This window comes from Aptenodytes forsteri, unplaced genomic scaffold (assembly GCF_000699145.1).
Source record: "Aptenodytes forsteri isolate BGI_AS27 unplaced genomic scaffold, ASM69914v1 Scaffold5, whole genome shotgun sequence".
Taxonomy (NCBI): Eukaryota; Metazoa; Chordata; class Aves; order Sphenisciformes; family Spheniscidae; genus Aptenodytes; species Aptenodytes forsteri.
The window spans coordinates 5,169,717-5,192,254 of record NW_008795672.1 but is presented as its reverse complement, the minus strand read 5'-3'; the positions used below and the strand labels follow the sequence as shown (position 1 = coordinate 5,192,254).

The following is a 22,538-nucleotide window of genomic DNA, read 5'->3' as shown; positions in this document are numbered from 1 at the left end:
GCTGGGGTCCAGGTGGGAGAGGGGTGCCGCAGCCGGCCGTGCGCAGGGCAGCGGGCGCCTCGGGGAAGGCTCTGGTGCTGCCGTGCTGCTGCTGGGCCGCGCTGAGCCTCGGCCTGCGCCGGAGCTGCCGGTGGCACCGGCCTGAGCTCGCCAAAGCACTCGTGCTCTTGTTGACTTCGTTCCCAGCTGGCGCTTTAAAACGCGGAATACCTCAGCCCTGTGGGAAGTACGAGTCTGAGCTCTGGCTGACAGTAGAACTGTTCGAGGTCGCGTTCGGGACTGATAGGGGATCATTTAAGGCTGTATCTGCGGCCGGTATGGTCTTTATAGCTGTATGTATCCGCTATCAGAGGAAGCTAAGATGTGTGGTCAAGACTGTGGTACCTACAGGATTATTTGTGACTCATTTAAATTGCCGTATGTGCTTTTGGAAAGAACTTTCTAGGTATAGGTTAGAAATCTGACTTTGCTTAATTTTTTAATTTTTTTCAATTACGTATCTAAGTCTACGTTAATCAGTTTTTTTTTTTAATCAGAAGTGTGGTGGGTTTTTATTTTTTTTCTCCATATTGTAGATGTCCAAGTCTTCAACAGCATCAAAAATGTCATCCCAGGAGGAAATACTGAGGGATGGGCGGTTTAGCTGCATTACGAGGGATCCCAGATTTTGGGAGATGCCCGAAAAAGAACGTAAAATCAAGATTGACAAACGATTCCGAGCTATGTTTCATGACAAGAAGTTTAAGCTGAAATATACAGTAGATAAAAGAGGTCGCCCTGTTAACTATACTTCTACAGAGGACCTCAGGAAGTTTTATGCCCTGTCAGAATCTGACTCTGATCTTTCAGAAAATGACAGTAAAGAACATAAGGAACAGAAAATAAAGAAAAAAAAAGTTAAATCTAAAAGAGAAGCAGATTCTCCAAAACTACTTGCCGATGGTCTCCCTAGGGAGGAGAGCAAAATAAACAAACAAGGGGTGGACCAAACATGTGAAGCGGTGACAAAACGAGATGACCTTAAAAATGAAGGACAAAAAATTTCATCTAAATTCAACTTGAAAGAGGACTGTAAGAAAACTGCAACAGAAATTGATTGCTCTCAGGGAAACAAGGGCCTTTTACACAAAGGGGAAAACAAGCAAGGAGATGCATCAGGAGGAAGATCAGCTTCAATTGAAAACAAGCAAAAGTCTTCACAACAAAGTGGTACTAAATCGGTTAAAACTCCTGGGAGGGACCATACCCTAGCAGGAAAAATAAAAGAATCAGGTTAGTTGTTCAAATAACAAGTAAAATTTGGCTATGTTTACTTGGATGTTGCTGCTTTTGTTTTATCCACGGCAGATCTTTTGCAAGATCAGTCCTGAAATAGCTGACTGACTCGGATTCAGTGTTGCTGAAGAATCGGAGTTGGTCAGCTCTTTATCGAATCAGTGCTGATTCTTCAGTAAGATTGTGAACATCCATGTCCTTTTAATTGCTGGAGCTGAAATTGTTGGTTAGTTAGAAAAGTAAAATGTATAGTAGCGTATACACTACTGTATTTATCAAACTGAATAGCAAATATAAGGTCTGATACCATGAAGGCTTCAGCATATCAACGCTTGTTGACGGAAAGCGTAAGGATGGCAGCATCAAGCCGTCAATATTAGAAGGCATTAGAGAGAACAGGTTACTTGAAAAACTTTCCTTATATTGCTTGTGCATGTGTATAGCCTGCCTTATTGAAATCTAATTTCTACCTGTTGATTATACACATATAAATAGAATAACAGAATAATATTTCATTGGAGTTTGAGGTTGTGGGCTTACAGAGTGATTAGATTAGACTAGACAAGCTGAAGAGGCGATAGTGATGATTTACGTTGTTTGCACTTCCCTGATGTAATTTGTTCCTGCATCGTTACACATTTCAGGGGTTCTGTAAATCTGTATGAAGAAAACCTGAGGTTTTTTCCTCTTTGTAAAGGATCATATGTAATTCCAACATAAAAATAGATGTCTAATACTTATCTTTCAGTGACTGTATGCACAGACACCTGTGATCAAAGTGACATTAGTAAAAGCCAATTAGAGGAAGAAATTTCTGCAAGTGATGGTTTTGAGTATGCAGAATCGGAAGAAGAGGAGCCAGAAGATGATGGGGAAACAGGCGAGGAAGAGGAGCCGGGAGATGACGGGGAAACGGGCGAAGAAGATAGCGATTCAGAAGATGATGAAGAAAGCGATAGTGGGCCTGATCTAGCTAGAGGCATAGGGAACATTGAAACGAGCTCAGAGGATGAGGATTTCAATGAACTATTTCCAAAGGAGCCAGAGATAGAGCATTCGTGGCGTGAGCTGGATAAAGATGCCCCTCGTGGAGATGAGGTAACAATACTTTGCATGTGAAAAGTTGCTACATGAAAAACTCAGAAATGTACAGTTATGAGTTCATTATAGACCTTCATCTATGAAACAGTTTGTGAAAGTATTTTTCATAAAGGTTTTTCAGCCTTTTAGTTACAGAATGCAAGTGATGATGAAATTGGCTGAGAATGAGAGACTCGCAATTTTCACTGATGTCTCCCCTTCCCTCTAAGCAGAGGCTTACCTATAGATAGATAAGCTATCTATAAGTGAAAGAACAGAGTTGAGCTTTTCAGAAATTCCAGAATTTAAATAGTACTGCTTTGGTTCACTATTGGGTTTGAAATCATTAGACAATGAAGTAGGACTTTAAAACTGAGCACAGTTAGCGTATAAGAAATCGCAGTACTCTAGTGCTGTTATAATACCGTGATACTAGTTGCTATTGTGACTAACCATATGATGATAACAAAATCCTAAGTGCTGATGTTGTAACTGCACTCCTAAATCTGTGATGGGTGCAGTCCATTTTGTGGTGCTTCGCTATATATGTCCTTTTCATCTGCTCCAGTGATTGCTGCTTCTGACCGTTGCTGGCTTAAGTGATACAAACTCTTGAGGAAAATGCTGCTTTTATTTTTTTCAGCAGAGTTTGTTGCTGACTTTGATTTTTACCAAAGATAGTTGCTAGAGAATTGTGTAGTCCCCATAGCAGTCAGGAATGAAACCTATGAACTTTATGTCCTTTTTTTTTTTCTCTCTCTGTTCAGATTACAAGTAGATTGGCAGTTTGTAATATGGATTGGGATAGGTTGAAGGCTAAGGATTTGCTGGCTCTGTTTAATTCTTTCACGCCCAAAGGAGGAACAGTATTTTCTGTTAAGGTAAGACCTGGTTTCTAACAGGACTACTGGCTTTTACTGTTAAAAAACCAACCAAACAAACAAACTACAAAATAAGAACAAAGTAAGACAGTTCTGTGGAGAACCAACAGAGAGATTAACATGATAAATGAGAAACTGTGTTGCAATTTAACTTGCTGTGTTAGAAACAAACGTGCTGCTTTTCAGCAACGGGCATGTATTTGGTAGAGTCAGATCCTGAAGCTGTTAACTTCTCATGTTTATGAGGTTGGCTCTACGTGCTGTTTTTCTGAGACTAATAGTGAAGTTCTCAAAGTCTGGTAGGGGGAGACTACATTTCCTTGGCTAGTTTAATTTTCAGTGGTCTTTATGGTAGATAACACAACCTTAAATCTGGCTATTTCTAAATGCTTTCCAACCCCTTTTTACCGTTGCACAACACTTCTTGTTTTTCACCACTTTTGTGTTATTAAGAAACTGGTTGAATTCTGGTGAGTTAAGTTGTGTTTTTCCATTTTTAGTGTCTGTCTCCAGCTTTCTGAGAAATGTTAGTCAAATACTCCTTTCTGAAAAGGGCCGCAGTGAAATGAACAAAGTCAGGGTTCCTGTTGTTCTTCATCTGTCTCAAAATATTCTCATTCCTAACAGGCAGTTTGTTTATTCTACTGTCTTTTCTGTAAATTAAATTTAAGAGGGTATTAAAGTTTATGGAATCGATCCCTTTACTGATTTTCGATAAAAAACATAAAGTCTAAAAGATATTTTTTCTTAGTTGGTGTACATTATGCCGCTACAGTTAAAAATTTATTTTTGTGTTGTTGTATATGTAGATTTATCCTTCGGAGTTTGGAAAAGAGAGATTGAAAGAGGAAGAACAAAAAGGACCTGTGGAACTATTCGATCTTCCAGAGAATACCACAGAGAATGACGGGTATTAACTTTGTCTTCAAATGAGAGATATAATAAGTCTAATTCTCAGTGAAAATCCCGATCAACTCCTGTTTCCAAAAGTTCATGTGTGGAAGTCTCCTGTGGACGCTTTAATTTTATAGCTCTTTCAAGGGATGTTTTACAACTGGCCCTGTTCATTGTCAGTGCGTTGAGTGAATGCATTACCGTGAAACTTGAAGATTTGCTTGTTGATAAGTGAATTCAAAAATTTTATTATGTAGCTCATTGGAATAATAAGTGGAACAAATGTGTGGAGAGCTTAACACAGTATTTCTTCTCTACAAATTGCCATTCATGCAGTAAACTCCCTTTGTTGCTTACCGTCAACATTTTTATCTGCGTAATCAACAGGGACCTTAACTTAGGCCGAGAATTCCCAGATTGAGATTTCTTGAATGCCACCAGCAGCAGCCCTGGCTTACTAGGCTGAGCTCATCAGGCCTACCATTGTCCAGGCTTCTTCAGGCATGTCTTTTGGGTTTTTTTCCTTTTGTTCTGCTTGAAAGTCTTGTCTGTATGGAACTTGCGAGGTTTTGCTTTTATATTTTTCCAGAATTTCCAGATGTTTGGCAGCCTGACTGGGACGGCTTTTGTATAATACATCCCGCTGGACTGCCCTGTATTTGGAAAATCTGGATGCTTCTAAAATAAGTGCAGATCCCTTTGAAGAAAGTCTCTAGTGCATCAGGGAAGTGTACGATGAACTTACAGTGCATTCTGGAGTCAGCTTCACTGTGTGCATCAAGGTGCACCCTGAAACGTTAGATCTACTGCTCAGTGGGCTCTAGAGCATCTGGAATACAAGAAACAGAAATCCAGATACCCCAGGGATACCTCCGCGATACCTGTGCGTGTACCCTTCAGATTCACGGGACAGGACCTCAGCCCTGCGGTGTCTCTCCTGCATCCTTCCACCAATTCATCCACTTCTCAGTCTCTTTTCTGCTTTTCTTTTTCTCTTGCTGTCATCTTCTATGACCCCCCCACCACCTGTGCTGTCCAAGTTAGTATCCTGATTCCTTTCCTCACCCATGCCGCTTTCTTACTTATCACTCCTACACTGTCTCTCTCTAGCACGAGGATCTGCAATTCTGTCCGTACAGTCTCCCAGCTTCTCTTATGTTCTTCATGTGTACCCTTACTTATGTATGAACATCCTTTTCATCAACCTTGTTAAGAGCCAGGTTAACTGCAAGCAACTTGATAGGAACTTTTAAATGCTACTTTCTGTGGCCTGCACAGAGACATACAGAGGTGCTACTGTATGTCCTGCACAGGGGCTCTAACCTTACAATGCCTGTGGGAAGCAGAGTCAGATACAGAAAGTGTACACTTAATAAAACTGTGTGAATTAGTCTTTTTACTTGAGTAAAACTGCATAGATACTGATGGAACTTCATGCTGTTTAACATCTAATCTTATAAGAAGATTAGGAGAGTGTTTGAATGGTGCATGTTTTTAATGAATTAAAATATTTTGCAAATGAAAAGTTATTAAAGCCAGCTCACTTGATTGTGGTGTTTCTCACTTTTGCAGACTTTATAGGGAAAAACTGCGGGAGTATCAATTTAAGCGACTGAAATACTTCTATGCAGTTGTAGAATGTGATTCTCCTGAAACAGCCAATAAAATTTATGAGGAATGCGATGGACTGGAATTTGAAAGTAGCTGTTCTTTTATAGACCTGAGGTAACTCCAGTGGTGACTTTTTTACATGTTGGGCCGGGGAGGGAGGATTAAAGCTAATTGAAAATAATTTGGAGTAAACGATATTGTCTTTATTCTGTAACCAAAATGAGATATGTAAATAAGTCAGGCATCCAGTGAGTTGTTAGGTTTCCCTTTGATGCTTTTTTCCTCTTTTTGAGCATTTTTACTGGAATATGGAAAGTTTGAGAGGATCTCTGCATAGAGAGATTATTCTCGGAGAAGTCAGGTAAAATGTTCTGGTTGTATCTTCAACCTTTTGGTACAATTAAGTAAAGTGGTAGGGTTTAGAAAACAAAACAACATACTGCTGCTTTTTTTTTTCCTTCCCCTTTTTCTTTTCTTTCCCCAAGGGTCCAGAAGTGGCTGGGGGGGTGGGGTCCCCAAGGGTCCAGAAGTGGCTGTTTTTCCGGGTTGCTTACAACAGGGCAAGCCTATTGCTGCTGTTGTCATGAAGCTGCAATAGATTACTATGCTAGCCCTGTGAATGAGCTGGAAGCCCTGATGTTTCAAAAGTCACGTTTGGGAAAGAATTTTAAATTATAGTTGTGCTTTATTGTTAGTATTTCCTTTTGTTACAAAAAAGCCTTCTAGTCTGAGCAGAAGTTACTAAATCATAATGAGTTTTGACAGAAGCTGGCTTCGTCTGCTGGGGACCGTGTTACGGGCACTCTTGGAAGTCAGTGAAAGAGAAGTTTTTTGCTTTGAATCATTTTCTAGAGGAACCTAGTTAATTTGCTTTGAACCATTTTGGAGAAGATGATCTCTGCCAAATGAACATGTAACTTTTCATGCTTTTAAACACAGAGAGAGAATGTTTTACAACAGACACAGCTGTTTAAAATTCTCCAATGCTTTTCCTAATCTTCTACTTTGTTAAATTTCAATGTTGAATAGTATTCATCAGATTACATTTGCAATGATTTAAAAAAAAAAAAAAAAGCCCAAGTAATTTCTGTTTTAGTGTACAAAGGGTTGTTTTTTATCTAACAATTTCTGTCATTACACATGACTACGGTCCTTTTAACTTTTTTTTCCCCTGCTAATTGTAATGTTAAAGATGTACCAGGCTTTCCTAAAATGGTTTGAATTTTTTTGTTTATCTGTTTCCAAATTCTATTTTATTCACTTTTTTCTTTAGAAAAAAGCTTCCTGAAAAGATGATTCTTAAAACAAACAAAACCACCCAAAAAACCACCCCGACCCTGCTAATACCAGAGTGAAAGTTGTTTAGTTTAGTTCCCCAGCATGGTGGTGTTATACATCGAAAAACCTGTGGAATAGTCGTGCAGAAGCCAGACAGTTAATCTTGCATGTGTGGAGTACTTGTCCATTTCTTTTGTTTCCTTTTCAGGCTTACCAACTCTTTATTTTAGCAAATTCTTTTGTGCTGATGTACCTTACTCACTAAAAGCTTAGACTGTTTATACTATGAAATTTCCCAGTGTATTTGAATAATAACATGTTTTATTTGCCTTTAAGATTTATTCCAGATAACGTTACATTTGATGATAAGCCAAAAGATGTAGCCTCAGAAGTGAACGTAGCTGTATATAAGCCAAAGTACTTCACATCTGCTGCTATGGGAACATCAAAGGTATCTTTACAATGTTTTTGTAACGTTTTTCTAATTTGTTTAGTTTTGTTGTCAGCTTATAAATTATATAAGTAGTGGGGAAAAGATTCCTGATTATCTTCACCATTTCAAAATAACGACATCAAACACATTAAAAGATGTAAGCATGTTACGGAGCCACAAGTTGCAACCCCATAAATAAGCTCAAGTTCTGGATTTTAAAAGAAATTCGGCTTCTTTGTTACAAATTAAATACTACATTTTGACCTCATTATAACTCTATTACGAGTTGCAGATGGAATTACTTTGTTATTCACAGTTAAATCTCCTAATTTGCCTAAAATGGGTATTTGTGTGTAGCTCAACAAGAGCCTTTTTGGTGGTAGTGCCAGGCTTAAACAGTTGCATTCCCTCCTTGTGGCTATTTGTTCCTGCTGTCTTATGTGACAGTCAAAATTTCCATTTGGCCATGAAGTGAACCGGATTGGACAAGTGATTATTTGAGAAATAAGTAATTTCTGCTGGATTATTTTTCAGTCAGATCTGTTTCACCTTCCGGTTGAGGGTGCAGTTGCGCAAACACTTGCATTGTCCCCATCGCAATCCATGCGTGATTCCAGGAATGAATTGCTGCTGGAAGAGGAAAGGGGAGGAGTTGATGGCTGCTTCAACACCAGTATCAGCTGCCACAAAGGAAATTTGGCTTGCAGAGATTTTGTGTTGTGTGACCTGCTGTTACAGAACCCTTCAGTGCCTGAGGAGACTTCTTCATTTTTTTCATGTAGTTAAAACTCCTTGAAACTCATTGTAGAACAAATTCCAAAAAGTTGTAATTAAATTTATTTTAGTAAAAGGTTATTATAGCTAATTGTTGTAGAGAACATTACTAACGGGTTTACATTGCTTCTTAAATGGAAGGTATCAAATAATTTTCCCTCAAAAGACAGAGTTACAATGTCCAATTTTAATGTTTCAGCTTCTTTAAGTGGCATTCTTATTTTTAAGGTAGATATCACATGGGATGAGACAGATCATGAACGAGTAATGTCACTTAGCAGAACTTTTAAAAAAGAGGAACTTCTTGACATGGATTTTCAAGCTTATTTGGCTTCGTCTAGTGAAGAAGAGGAAGAACAGCAGCAAGGTACTTACGTTAATAAATGTTGTCCACAAAGTCATTAGCTGCAGTGTTTTGAACACAAGTTATTTAAATATGTAAATTCTGTATCTTTAGAAAATGCTTTGAATGTCGTCTTTTACAGGCACAATATTATGCTCGTTATATAAAAGCTGTGGTCAGGTTCTACTATGAAAATAACCTACCGTTCCTCCAGAGCTAAACGTCTCCGAACGTGGCATATACTTACTTTTTTTGTGTGTGGCCTAAAGGTGGAGGGAAATTGGTGGTGAGCACTTTGGTATTTTTTATCCACTCTTTTCAATTAGGAAGTAAATGCATTGATGACAGAACATTGACAGACTGACAGATGCTAAAATTTTTTTTGAAAAGATTCGTAAGTTAGGCATGTTAACGTGGAAGCTGTAGAGTTCTTTAAATTTACTGGAACTTGATATTCCTTTTTTCTTTATTTCTTTTTTTGTTTCTTTGAGGTAAGTACACGTTTCCAGTGTTCTTTATACATGATAAGAAAACACATGTGCAAGTTTTTAAAATGGTATCTCTAAAGCCACAGTTGAGATTCATTATGCAAACCTGATTCTGATTCTCCAAATAAATAATCACTCTTACGACCCCAAAATTACTAGATTCTTTTTGAAGACGAAGTACGTTAGCTGAATTTGGAGCTACAGCTTAGTTAGAAGATTCGTTAGTGAGAGTTTGACTTAAGTATTATCACCCTAGCTTTAAAACAGCTTTCTGGTTTTCATTTCTGTACTGCAAAATCTCTTTACCTGGTGTAATTAATGTTTGATTAAGCCAAGTATAATGATTATAATTAGAGTGATTTCAAGTAGCGAGATCACAGGTGATCTAAATCATGGCATATTTTCTTTATTGCTGATATGATAAATCTGTTAAAGTTGCTTTTCATCCTACATTTGAATGATTTACGTAGAGAATGTGGTAGCTATTTTGTTCATTCAGTGCTGAATGAAGATCTACTGCCTTTCTGTGAAGTCTGAGTAACACTGATCAAAAATTACCAAATGATAGGTGATTAGGAGTTACCGTAATGTTTGAGCCCCTGAATAGCTGCTTTCTGAATAGAAGCTTGCACCTCTGAGTGTAAAATAATCCCTTCCTCTTTTTTTTTTTGGTTTTTTTTTGTTTTTTTTGACTCCTACCCCTCTCTTTCTTTTTTTCAGGGTGCCTTAACATTTCTTTGTCAAGTTTGGCAATACCTACTTTAATCTCTTCATTTCTGAGATAAAATTATTTTCAGTAGAACTGGAGGTGCTTCCTTTTCAGAGAAAAAAAAATAGTTTGAAATGTGAAGTCGTTAATGACTAAATGAATTAGGTTAGAATGCTCACTGTGGAAACCTATTTATAGGTTAATATAGTGTTTTGTCCTCTTCGTGGTGCTCTATACACATACTAAAGTCTCTGCAGGGTAAGGAGATACTGAAGAAGCTGCCCTAAGACTGTGCTTGTTGGAATGGCCTAGACAGGGCGTTGAATGCACTCCAGACCTTAGAAGGTCCTGAGGGAGATGTAGATTGCACAGAGCTTCTTCAGTCCAGCAGTAGCTCTTCTTGGGTAACCAGGGGAGTATGAATGGCAGTGGAGAGAAGCTGTGCTATGGGCCTTTCGGTACTCCTAAGCTATAGGTCTTACGTAGTGAGGGGAAAGGTAAGCAGCAGAACATATTTAAGGGAACTTTAGAGTGTAGTAGTGACATCTTTCAAATGCTTTTTGATTCACCTAACTTCTTAAGAATATAAAGAGAATGTCATCTAACTTCGTAAGGTACATAAATCTGTGTGTGGTGGACCAACATGTAAATTCCTGAATTACCTTGCTTGTTTCCACTCTAAAATTCCATCTGCTCTTAATTAATAATATATATATAGCCTAAATTACAAGGCAAAGAAAATGTCATTAAGCCTTAATCAGGTCTTTCAAACAGATGTTAAAATTGTTTTATACTGCATAAAAGCAGGTTGTTGCAATCAGAGATGAGTTTGGAGCTTGCAAAAGAACATTACGGATTTTTCTGGTCATAGAGTTGGGAAATCTTCTGGCAGCAAACTCAGCTTGGCAATATCTTGGCAGGGTTAATGTCCATTGGTTTCTCATCTTACATAAAAATGCACTTATAAACTGCACTTCTGTGAGCTTTAGTTTCTCTAGTAATGCTTAGTAAAGTATCTAAATGGGAGCAGTAGATGGAGAGGAAAGAATTTCCATCCTCTTACTATGTACAATGCTACTGCTGTGTTAAAGAACAGCATCTGTAATAGGGTGATGGTGAAAGCAAACATCTCTAAGTGAGCAACACTTCAGAAATTTTAAAAAGTAAACTTCCGTTGCTGGGAAGGAAAAGAAATTGACCTTAAGTAATCTTATCGCGCTAATAAATTTTAAACCTGGAAATGTCTAGATTCTAATGATGTTTTGGAAAGTAAGTTATTAATAGAGGAATTATGTTGCCATGTCTTTAACGCGTTCCTGACCTTTTATCCATTCAGTTATGTGATACAAGACAGGATTCCATCTAGCAGAATTATGTGGCACTATGCACAAATGGGAAAAATCAATGTCAGCTGCTTGAATGGAAATGTAGAAGTGTGATAAGAAGGAAAAAAATGTCCTGGACCTTTATTCATATTTTTTAACTTATTAAAATGTTTTATTTAGAAACAGTTTTTTGCTGGGCTGTTCTAATCTGTTTTTTATGGAATTTTTCAACTTAAAATGTGTGTGTCATGAATGTTAGTATTACTATTACACAACAGTTTTGTAACATCAAGTATTTCAGTGACCTGGTATGTTGTGGTTCATAGCATGATGTATATCTCCTTTACATTGCTTCTGAATTTTCTGTTACTTGGATGCATTTGTTCCAGTTAGGAAGCGTTTGTGGTGTGCATCAAATCCAGCCCATAATTGCTGTTTTGACCGTGAGCACCAGTGGCTTAGTGTACAGCATTTTAAATGATGCTTCAAATTAAGCATTACGGTTTTTATGCCTAAGCTTTTGTTTTGTTTTTTTATCTCCGCAAGAGCAACATCTGTTCTGCTTTGCACAGCCACACAGAATACCTGAATAGACTATATGACAAAATACTTTTATCAGTGTATTTTTAATTAGCTGTTCCTGATGGTATAATCATAGAATATCCTGAGTTGGAAGGGATCCACAAGGATCATTGAGTCCAAGTCCTGACTCCACACAGGGCAACCTAAAAGTTAAACCATATATCTAAGAGTTGTCCAAACACTTCTTGAACGCTGACAGGCTTGTAGGGAACTCTGTATAGAGCCCTGCTCTCCACAGTAGGAGTTTGAGCAGGGAGCACGGTCGCTTGTGGTATTGGGCTTCCAATACAAGACTCTGCAAAGACGGCAGATGTTTTGTTTTGTGCTGCTGCACCAATGCCGGAGGTGCACAAGCGTAGAGAAAGAAAATGTCATTGTTGGGAAGGAGGAGTTGCTGGGTAGAGATTTTTACTTTTTTTAATAATGCTGGTAATCTTATTTTTAGTGCTTAAATAAAATCAGACCATTTATTAAATCCTTTTACAATTTTGAAATCTGTTTGGCACAATAACTCTGACTACATATATAAACTTAGATGCATCTTTAACATTTTATCACATGACAGTACAGTCCTCCTTGCTGTCTTAAAAATGAACAGTATTCATATGTGTTTATATTTGCTAGAACTGTTAAAGAAGGCTAAGGAATGACAGAAGTAGAACATGCAATTATTTAATATTGTCCCTGAATCTGATGGGTATTTATAAAATGCATTGAACAGAATATTATTTGGGTTGGCTTCTGTCCCTTGTTCCTGTGTAGCTTCTTTGGACACTCTCAGGCATTGCTACTGCTTCGACAGTAGCAAGGATTTGAATTTTTGGAGTATTTCTATTGGGTTAGTTTCGGCATATTGCTAAAATATTTCCTAAGGAATTAGCTAGACTTGTGTGGAATTTCATGGGACAGAATAGAAATACCACAACCTGGTTATTTTCTTTCCATGTAGCATCAGGAGCTTGATACAACTGATGCAGGCGGTGAAGACTTTTCCAAAGCATGTTTGCAGGAGCTTTTGTGTCGGGTTGGTTTGTTGTTTAATAAAAACCAAAAGGTGCTTGGAAGGCCAGGAACAAAGGTCATCTCAGCTTTCCTTCTAGAAAGTTCATACAAGCTGTTGGAGGTGTCCAGTAACTTAGAATTGAAGAACACATCTCTGTGTGCTTTTGCAGGCCAGTGTGTCCCTATTCAGAAATGCCTAGACAGGGGCCAGGTCTGACTGCAGGCATGTTAATCTTGGCTTACATCTGACTGGCTCAGAAGCGTGGCTCTAGGAATGTCCAGTCACCTCTCATGCGCAGCCAGGTGCTTAAAGGCTGCAAAAAAAGCCAGAATGTAATGCTTACTATTCCTGTATCGTTATCTGTTTGAATTCTCTTCTTCCAGTATCTGTCTTCTCCCTGAAAAATATTTTACAAAAAGATGTCTACTGAGATACTCTTTGAATAAGCTTATTTTGATTACTTTGAATTCTAAATTTGTCCTTTTTTTATTATAATTTGGATGAACTAATGGACTTTGCACAGCTTCTTGTTCGGAGTGTGCTGAGAATGTGGGAAAGTGGGGTTAAAACCCAAAGTGTTTGTCACTATTTTCTGGCTCAAGACTAAGGTCAATGCATTTAATTTTTCATATCATGCTGTAGTACAATGCAATAACCTCTACCTCAGACTTGCTTCTTGCTGGCTGGAATGTAGAGCTTTCTATTTTTCATTCTGCGGGTCTACATGCATTGTAGGGGGTTGTTTTGTGTCTGTCTGAATTTGAGTAACTACCCTGGATAGAATTGAGACGTTTAGTGCATTTTTATGGTATGGCCATCAGCGTCCAGAGCAGTAGCTGAATTTTCTGGTGTGCCACTATATCATGAGGGGGAATTTTATCTTTCCATCTTTAAAAGAAACTCAGCTTTGCAGCAGACCTCTTGTCAAATGTTGTGTCTGTTATAATTTTTCTACTCTCTTTACTTTTGTAAAGATACAAACTATTGTATCAGAATGTTTCTGACCTGCCTCAGGATTTTAACTTTTTTCTTCTTAATTCTTCTAGCACTTCTGTTACTACTCTCCTTTGAAAACATTAAGAATATACTTGTATTTTATACTGTAGACTTCATCAGCTTTTGCCTTTTTTTCCTTCACAGGTTAAGCTTTTTTCTCTTAATTGTATTTCTCTTGCAGTGCAGCTGTTAATGCGCCAGAACTTACTGGTTTGTATGTTGTGTTCAAGGAGTCTTTGAACAAGCTATTGGCAGAAAGCACTACTGCCTCAATATCCATCAGAAAGTGGTTCCTCATGTTGTGCAATACAGCATGATACTTGAAAGCTAGTGACAAGGTTATTTGAACTCTGAACAAACTTTGAGAACATATTCAGCTCATTTTCCTTTCTTACAGCTGTTGTCAAGTGTTCTTTATTTGCTTACAGAATGAAAAGGCTCTTGAGGGTTTTTGAAGGCGATGTTGAACATTTGACAAAAGAAATGCATGTTTTGTCTAAATGAGAAAGTATGACAATATGCATTGCCACTTAAATTTCTCCTAGCAAAATTAGCAAAACCAGTCATAAATACAAATCAGTAGCCCTTACTTATCCAGTTCCCATCCAGTATAGCTTTACTTCTCTTTTCACATGATAGCAGGAAGAAGAAACAACAAAATGGCTTATTTTCTTCTCAGTCTTCAAAACCGAATGCCTTTTGCGTGGTGCGTGAGCAGATGCTTTCCTCTTGGGAGATCCCAGCTACTGATGAGGAAAGTGGAAAAGCAGCTGCAGTTAACTGAACACTAAAGATTTCTGCTTCTAGCCAACAACCATCTGCTCGCGGTGATGGGATGTGGAAGAGAACAACAGTGTCACACCTAAGTTTTAGCCAAAGACCAGAGTCACTCTGTGTTAACTTGCAACTGCAGTCTGTCTTTTTAGACACCAGTTATGCTGTCCATGCTACTTGGTACCATAGGAAGCATGGCTTTACTGCTAAACTAGAGAAAAAGAAAAAAGGACCTTGCCCCAAACCTAGTTTTCTACAGTTCAGGGAGCTGCCGCATCTTAAAAGCCTCTTCTCTGAAACATTTTTTTAAAAGCTTATTGTAAGTCACATTGTAATTGTGTTTTTCGGGGGGGACGGGACACCTCTTTCCACCTTGTTTCATTTGTTAATTCAGCAAGTCACTGAAGATTAAGGCATTGAATAATTGTCTCTGTTGTTGCAAGGTTTATTTGTTAAAATACAGCACTCTAGTTTCAAAATGCTTTACACAACTATTTTTTGGGATTTAGGTACTACTCTGCTGTAAGGGACTCTGAAACTAATAATTAATTTTAAAATGCAGTAAAGGATGCTGTGTCCGATCGGTGATTTCCTTTGCTGGAGAAATTTTCTTTTGTCTTTTCAGATATTATTCTTATTTCATTGAAGTATGTGGATTCTAAAACCGGTTACTCTTTGGGGGAATAATAGATGAAAATATTTTAGATTGTTTTGTTAGAAACAATGTGTGTGCCTTAGGTGTGTTTCCTAATCATTAACTTCAGTTGATCACTTTCCTGAGGCTGTCTGTGATAGCTTTACTCTCTCTTTCTAGGTGGTGATGTAGCTCATGAAATGGAAGATGACAAATGCAGGAAAAGCCAAAAAGATGATGAAGAACAAATTGCCAAGTACAGAGAACTTTTGCAAAGTATCCAAGAAAAAGAGAAAAAACAGGAAGAAAAGGATATAGGAATGGAGATTAAATGGGTTCCAGGTAAGCTTTTTTTTTTTTCTTTTACTAACTTGGAGGATATGCACTATTGGCCTGCTAATAGGGATATAGTGTAAGGTGTCAGATTTGTAGTAGTAGAAACTGACCTTTTTCCCCCCCCATAAATTGAAATCCAGATGGATTACAATGAGAGAAATAAAAGAAACAATATGACTGAACTCAGTTCCTCAGCTGTAAGCTTCTCTCCGTAGCTTATTTTTTTGCTAGTTTTTTTTGTGCTTGCTTTTTCATTCATCACTTTATGGATTTTCTTGAATAGAATTCATGTGTTTGCCATAGAGTTATAAAACATACCTACACTTTTTAAAAATGAAAACCAGTATGATTTGGAAACATAGCATAAAATTAGAGGAGAATGGTTTTTAAATCTTGCTTGCATAATGCTGAAGATTTGGGGGAACAGAGAAGGGAGAAGCCTGACCTTCCAGTGAGACTGCTCTGTGGGAAAGCAAGCTACTATGAAGAAATCCCAGCTACCAGGGATATTTAGTTGTATTTAGTGACATCCAGATTTTCATCTGGAAATTAAAAAAGATAACTTCACCATATAGCATCCCAGCAGAACTCATCCTGAGATCTGAAAACCAATGTCTGGGGTTTTTTTCCTTTATGATGAAAAGACAGACTGATATTTTTTTTTTAATATTTTGTTTATGGGTGTGTGCTTTCCCTGAGATGTAATGAGCCAGCTTAACAACTCGCTACATGCACAAAGGGAAAGATTTTCACTGCGGCCTCTCCTTGATCCTGGCCCAGAGCTCATTCTGACTGCCTGTACCAGCCCTGGCAGTTGTTAGATTTCTTTCCAAGCTTAATTTCCTGTGCTAAAATGGCAGAACTACTCTGGAAAAGAAGAAAAACACTGGATCTTTTCCACTGAGTTAGCGAGTCAGATAGGCAAATGGAAGCATTTGGTGAATGCTCAGAGGGCTGAATTATGCAGTCCGAAGACTAGGGAAGTGTGACAGTACCTTTTTGGAGGCCGCAAGGTGCTGTATTGGCTCAGTAGGTGTAGGACTGCAGGCTATGTAAGGACACAGCCTGATCTGTTACTGTAAATGCTGAGCCAAGACACATACTAGAAAATGTGTAGGCCATAAACCTTTTTCCCCCCCCGCCACCTACCCCCCCCCCCACACCCTCCCCCCCCCCCCCCCCCGCCGATGTGTTAATTCCAGCTAGGAATGCATATCTAATTATATGATTTATACTAATATTATTCTGAAGTCACTCAGGTAACTTCTGTTGAATATAAATGCTCGCTTTTAAAATCTTGTTCTGGTCTGTACTGATTCACTGAAATTGATTGAACTGAATGGAATAGTTTTACTCCTAGTTCTTGATAAGATCTGTATTTGAAAGTATACACTGGCATTAAAAATAGCTGTGTGTTTTCAGTTGTGCTTATGTAATTCCAGTAATTTCTGGCATAAATTCTCTCAAAACTTTTTAAAGAAAGCATGTATCATGGCGCGATGGGACAAGTGCTTGCGAACACAGCTGTATCGTCATGTTTTACTTCATCTGTCCACAGTGTGTCAGTATTTGCATTCTTGATGTTGCTCACTTAGTAGCTTTAATTCCTTGTGTCACAGAGCATTCAAGGCAAATGAGTTTTCATACAGAGGTAGCTATTATAAGATTTTTTACAAAGATTTGTTGTTGCCACCTTTCAGACTGAGGGTGGAAACTACAGTCAAAACAATTGCTGCCAGGAATATGTTCTGTATTTATATAGGCCAGGCATTGTTTAAACACTTAGAAAAGCTACCATCTTTTGTGTTGGTTTGGAAAACACATTTGGGTTTTTTTGTGTTATACAGTCTTGTCTTCCGAACAATCTTGCAAATTATATGAATGAAGTTCTGTAAATTAAAAAAGTCTAAGCAACGTAATGTGGTGATGTAGTTAGGAATCTAGAGCAAACCACCTATTGGAGGAGATGGAAAATTGTTTTAAGATAGACTAAAGGAAACTCTCTTTAGTCTCTCTTGCACAGGGAGAGCAAGAAGTTTTCTGAAAGGCTCTGCCTTTTAAAACTGTGCCTTGCATGTTACAAGTAAATTATATTAACATTTAGGAACTGTAGTAGAGATGGAATCCGGTTCCCTAATACACGGGCTCCCTGTTTCTTTGCAACTGAACTTGACTAGAAAATCAGATTTGTTCTGTATTACATATAGTCCAACCCCTTCCTTACTGCACCTTCTTGCGGGGCTCATGGGAATTTTGCTATATCCTCATCTCTTTTGAGGGAGGGATGGAAAAAAAACCCCACAAAACAAACAAAAACCCCTCTATCCTGATAAATATGACTGACTTTGTCTGGAGTCAGTTGGATGTCTGTGCACTGGGTCAGATTTGTTCATATAATGATGGGTTGAATGTGCATGTGTGCACAATGAAGTTTACATTGGTAGTTTATAGTATTTGATGTCAGTTTAGCAACTGTGATTTTGCAGTATATGTTAGTGTTTCCTCATGTCTTACCCTGAAAAAGTTGGAGTATTATCAAAAAGAGCAGAGGTTCTGGAAATCACAAGTGTTCGCTTGCCTTTGCTAGTTAGGCTACTCACCTCCATGAAGTCAGTCAATACCACTACTAGCTATTAGCCCCTGGAATATGGTTTTGGCCAAAACAAAAGTCCTAAAAGTGAAGACAAGTGTCTTAACTTTGCTTTCGAGTCTAATGTATGGGAACACTTTAGCCGTTATTCATTTCAGGCAGCATTTGGAGAGGAGGTCCTGCACACCTGAAAGGGAGATTTTTTTTTTTTAAATTTTATTTTATTTTTTACGGTGGAGCATAGTCAGCACATGCTGAACCGTAGTTTATAGCTCTGGCAATATATACGCAGTTGAGGCTGTGCTTTCTTAGGGGAGAGAAGTACATTAGTTATTATGTTATTTTTTTCTTGAACAAATGTGCTTATTTAAATTCCAAAACAATTTAATTATGCTCAGTTGGAGCATTCTGGGAATTCAAAAAGAGTTTTTGTTATAATCTCTTAAGACTCCTTAATTTTTTCAGAACTAGTTTATGTCCGTTGAAATATTTTTATTATCAAGGTCTGCCTTAATCTGCTTGACTTATTGCAAAATCTTTTCCTGCCCAAATGTTTAATATACAAAGAGTTACAACAGTTAAATCTAGGAAGCTTTTCAATTGAAAGGCAGAGATTTGAATTAATTTAAAAATTTGAGTTTTGGCACAAATATTTACATATGGTTATAGAAAGCATACTTTGTGAATGATTCAGTTATTCTTGAATCATAATAGTTTTAAATAAACCACAGTGCCAGCAAAAATAAATTAAATGTAGTTCCAACTCTCTTTGGTCTGTTTCTTTTAGGCACAGTGTTATATTTAAGCATCCATCTGTTTTCTTAATCATATCTGATTTGAGCAATGATTACTACGCATCCTTATCCAGCTCCCAAAGCTCCCTTTAGAAGGTGAAGAGGGAGAAGACCACAACTGCATTTCGTGATGATATTCAGCCAGTTTTTATACAGTTTTTTTTTTTTTTTTTTTAATTGGACTTAAGAATTCTTCCTTTGGGAAGAATGAAATGTAAATATTTAGCTAGGCTTAAAGGAAAATTTAAGATTTGTTTTCATCAGAAGTAGAATAGCGGGCAATCATGTCTCTGTAAAGTGCATAGTAAACCTCAACTGTATGTTGTTATAGATTATATGGAGCACAAAAATGTCCATACGGAGCATATACGAGCATAGATATCTCAATCTATATCACTGCTTAGCGTGTCCTCTGACTGAAGCAGTCAAACCTCTTGCAGCACGAAGCAGTGTGTGCTCAGCTGCGCATGGGCTCGGCATTGTAGATCTTCCCACTTGACAGCTGCTCAGCGTGGTGGGTTTTTTTCAGGCAGTTAATACTAGGTTAGGAAAACTGTCTTGACTTAAGATGTCTTCTCTTCGGGGGTGACAAATTCTAATGTTATCAGAATATTCCTGTCTGCCATTCCTTTTAGCTACCTGCAACAAGGTGTTTCTTTTTTCTGGTAAGACTTTACATGCAAGATGAACTTGCTTGTTTAGATTTTCTGAGAATAGAGAAGTATCTTCTTAGCTTCTAATAATTGTGACAGTTGTATACTGTTCAACTTCCAAAAGTTTTCAAAACTAAGTGTTTAGAGAAGTAAAAATTCTGGCCTGCCCACCCTCCCTCACTCTCCCACCAGTGTGAGAAGCAATATACTTAGATTTGTTGTAGTATTTATCACACTTTTAATCCTTTAGCTCAGGTATGATTTAGTTGTATGCTAATACAGATGACCTTTTCCCCCTCTTTTCTCGGCCTTTATTTGTGAAGATTAAATAAAACTAGTGTGATTCATTTGTTCAAAAAAAAATTGATATTGATAAGGATATAAATTAGCCTTTTCTACGGCCAGTTAATAATTCTGCCTAAAGTAGACAATTCCTTTCCCCTTCTGCAATCAAAAGCCTTTTGACCACTTAAATACACTCCTATTCTCGGGAAGTGGTCTGGACAGTAGTTTCTAAGCCATTCTAATCTGTGGAGAAACTAATGCCTTTCATCAGACTGCCAAATACCACAAGAAAGGGCTGTATTTTCCTCCAAGTCTTTCTGCGCCAGATGGATCAAATGATTCCATTTTCCAGGCAAATAAATCGGAAATCTTGTAACCTCCTTCAAGATTTTGGGTCTCTTTTTCTGGAGATGTGACATATATTTTTTTAATCCAGTATTTACTGTCTTCAGAGAGAATCCGCAAGGTTTCTACCTGACCGGTAATTTTTTCCACAAAAGTACTGCAAAATAATATCCAAAGCAATAGCAGTTCAATTTCTGGGAAGCTGACGACTCTGTTTTCATTGACTTTGGAAATGAAGAGGTGTGCAGCTGGAAATAACTAAATAATTGTTCTTGTTGTATGAGAGGGTTTCTTAGTGGCACGTTTTTAGTGAACCTATACAATGGCCTTCCTTTACTTTATTGTGGCTTTGCATTTGTTTGCTGGTTTAGTACCCAATTTTTGTGGTGGTAACAGTTTGCCACTTACTGTGAATTCTGGCTTCTTTCCAGGATAGTGGAAGGACACTTTATCTCCCCCCACACACACTCTTTTCTTCCTATAAAGCATGGTTTAATACGATTTTAGATCTTGTCCACACTTTGTGTTTCAGACATGTTGTAACCAGCTCTCTAGCCTTTGAAATATTTTTGGAGAGTAGACAAGTGCAAGAACAGGAATTGGTGTTTGCAGTTTTTCAGAAAAATGTTCTGCCTGCTTTTCTGAGGACGGGTAGAACTGTCCATGAAGGCTGCCCATTTTTTCCATTATGAACTCTGTTTTCAGTTCCTCATTACTGAGGAGAGCTGGAAGGAATGATGAGGAGTGGGGACTGGCCAACTGAGAAACCTGGGAGTTGGGAGAAAGAATGGGATCTAGTCTAGGACATCTGGAGATGTCCGAGTATGATTTCCGAGCAATAAAACTGGTATGAGGGGTGGAAGAGTAGGATTTGGTTAGGTGAGGGCTGGACTGGGATGGTAAGAAAGGGAAGAAAAACAAATAGAACATAGAATTGGGGAAGAGACGGCAAATATCAGACTTGGAGGGGGAAGCAGAAACATGATTCCCACATACTCCCAAGATCTATCGGTCATGTCATAAAAGAGGATGTTAACTATAGGATATCTGACTCATTTGTTCCAGAAGTTAAAAAAAAAAAAGTGTGTAGTGAATGAAGCAAGGAATTGCAGGTAGGAGAGAAATACTTCATTGCTCAGTCTGTTACCTCCTGCCAAGGAAGTGGATTCTGTCTTTCTGCCACTGAATTCTGCTCCAGTGTGTTGCAAGGCAAGTCAGTCAATCTCTTTACATCATGAAGTTTTGTTTTGGCAAGTGCCTGTCTTGTGAAGAAGGGGCTGAAAGTGTATAAGCTGCATCTGAAGTCAGTAGTTGTCCTCATAACATGCAAGTGCTGTGTGATGTAAAGACTTTTGAAAAAGCATTCCTGAAGCGTGTGGAATTTTTCACCGAAAAATGAAGATTGCTTTTAAATTCACTGCTTATTCTAGATTTAAATATTCTAGATGTAAAATGGGGATGCTTCAGTTATTTAATGGCTTCCTTCTTAAGCTGATGTTCTTGCACCATTGAATACTGTAATAATACACATAGAAAACTCCATTCTGTTTCTAGACTAGGGTTCAATTATGGTTGGTAATTTTGCTATACGTTATTACGTTCAGTAACTTAGCTATACGTTGAATGGTAACACAAAATACTGAGTAGCTACATGTTCATGATCTATAGATCAAACAGTTAAGGCCCTCTGGAAAGGGTAAAATGGGATCATGTGATGAGAAACTATCAGAATGCATATTTACAAAAAGGCTAAATTAAAGATTAGGACATACTTGTGCATGCGGCTTCAAGTTCTAGGCATTGAAACAGTGGCAGTCTGTGCTAATTTGTGGAATTTAATGTAAACCTAATTAACACATCCAAACTTAACTGTCTGATCTTGTTATGCAAGAATTATTTAGAACCAGGTATGTTGCACTTCTATGGGGTTTACTTTTCTAGGACCCTCGGAAAACTGTCATGCTCTGAAAGAGGCAACTTCCTGCAGCAAAGCATTTAGCCACCTTTCCCAACTGTTGACAGGTCAGGACACACAAATTTGAGGGCTTCTCTTACACCATACCCGTAACAAAGGGATACAGAAGAGATGCAGACCTGAGTTAATGGTCTAATAGTTACAGTTCCTCACTGAATCTGATGAGAGAATGGTACTCTTCTCCTGCAGTCTTTCAGTTCACATAGCTGCTAAGTACAAAAATTACTTTTGGTTACTTGGTGTGCTAACCAAGGAAGAGGATTGTTTATTTCTCTTGCTGCTGCCTTTTTTTTTTTTTTTTATCTTGAGTTACTACAATTTGAACTGGTAATCAGTGATAACAGAAAACATTCTTTCAGATACTTTTTTCTGTTTCTTTGAGAGGCTGATATGTTTCAAGCAGTCTATGCCCTTAATCTCTGCTTCTTGTTAACAAATATTTAAAAAAAAAAAAAAAAAAAAAAGAATTATTTACCTTAA

At 37.9% G+C, this 22,538-nt stretch overlaps 2 protein-coding genes across 2 annotated transcripts in view; one reads left to right on the top strand and one right to left on the bottom strand.

Annotated features, from left to right (window-relative positions):
* The window catches only part of NDUFAF5 (NADH:ubiquinone oxidoreductase complex assembly factor 5), a 9,521-nt gene extending 9,227 nt beyond the window's left edge, over positions 1 to 294 (bottom strand). Inside the window, exon 1 of the mRNA XM_009282564.1 lies at positions 114 to 294. Coding sequence (XP_009280839.1) covers positions 114 to 294 — 181 coding nt within the window. The remainder of the gene's footprint in view (positions 1 to 113) is intronic.
* Positions 295 to 575: 281 nt separating this feature from the next.
* ESF1 (ESF1 nucleolar pre-rRNA processing protein homolog) overlaps positions 576 to 22,538 on the top strand; it is a 32,722-nt gene continuing 10,759 nt past the window's right edge. Inside the window, exons 1-8 of the mRNA XM_019472922.1 lie at positions 576 to 1,272; positions 2,024 to 2,373; positions 3,123 to 3,236; positions 4,046 to 4,146; positions 5,703 to 5,855; positions 7,356 to 7,470; positions 8,455 to 8,593; positions 15,261 to 15,422. Of these exons, the coding sequence (XP_019328467.1) occupies positions 576 to 1,272; positions 2,024 to 2,373; positions 3,123 to 3,236; positions 4,046 to 4,146; positions 5,703 to 5,855; positions 7,356 to 7,470; positions 8,455 to 8,593; positions 15,261 to 15,422 (1,831 nt within the window). The remainder of the gene's footprint in view (positions 1,273 to 2,023; positions 2,374 to 3,122; positions 3,237 to 4,045; positions 4,147 to 5,702; positions 5,856 to 7,355; positions 7,471 to 8,454; positions 8,594 to 15,260; positions 15,423 to 22,538) is intronic.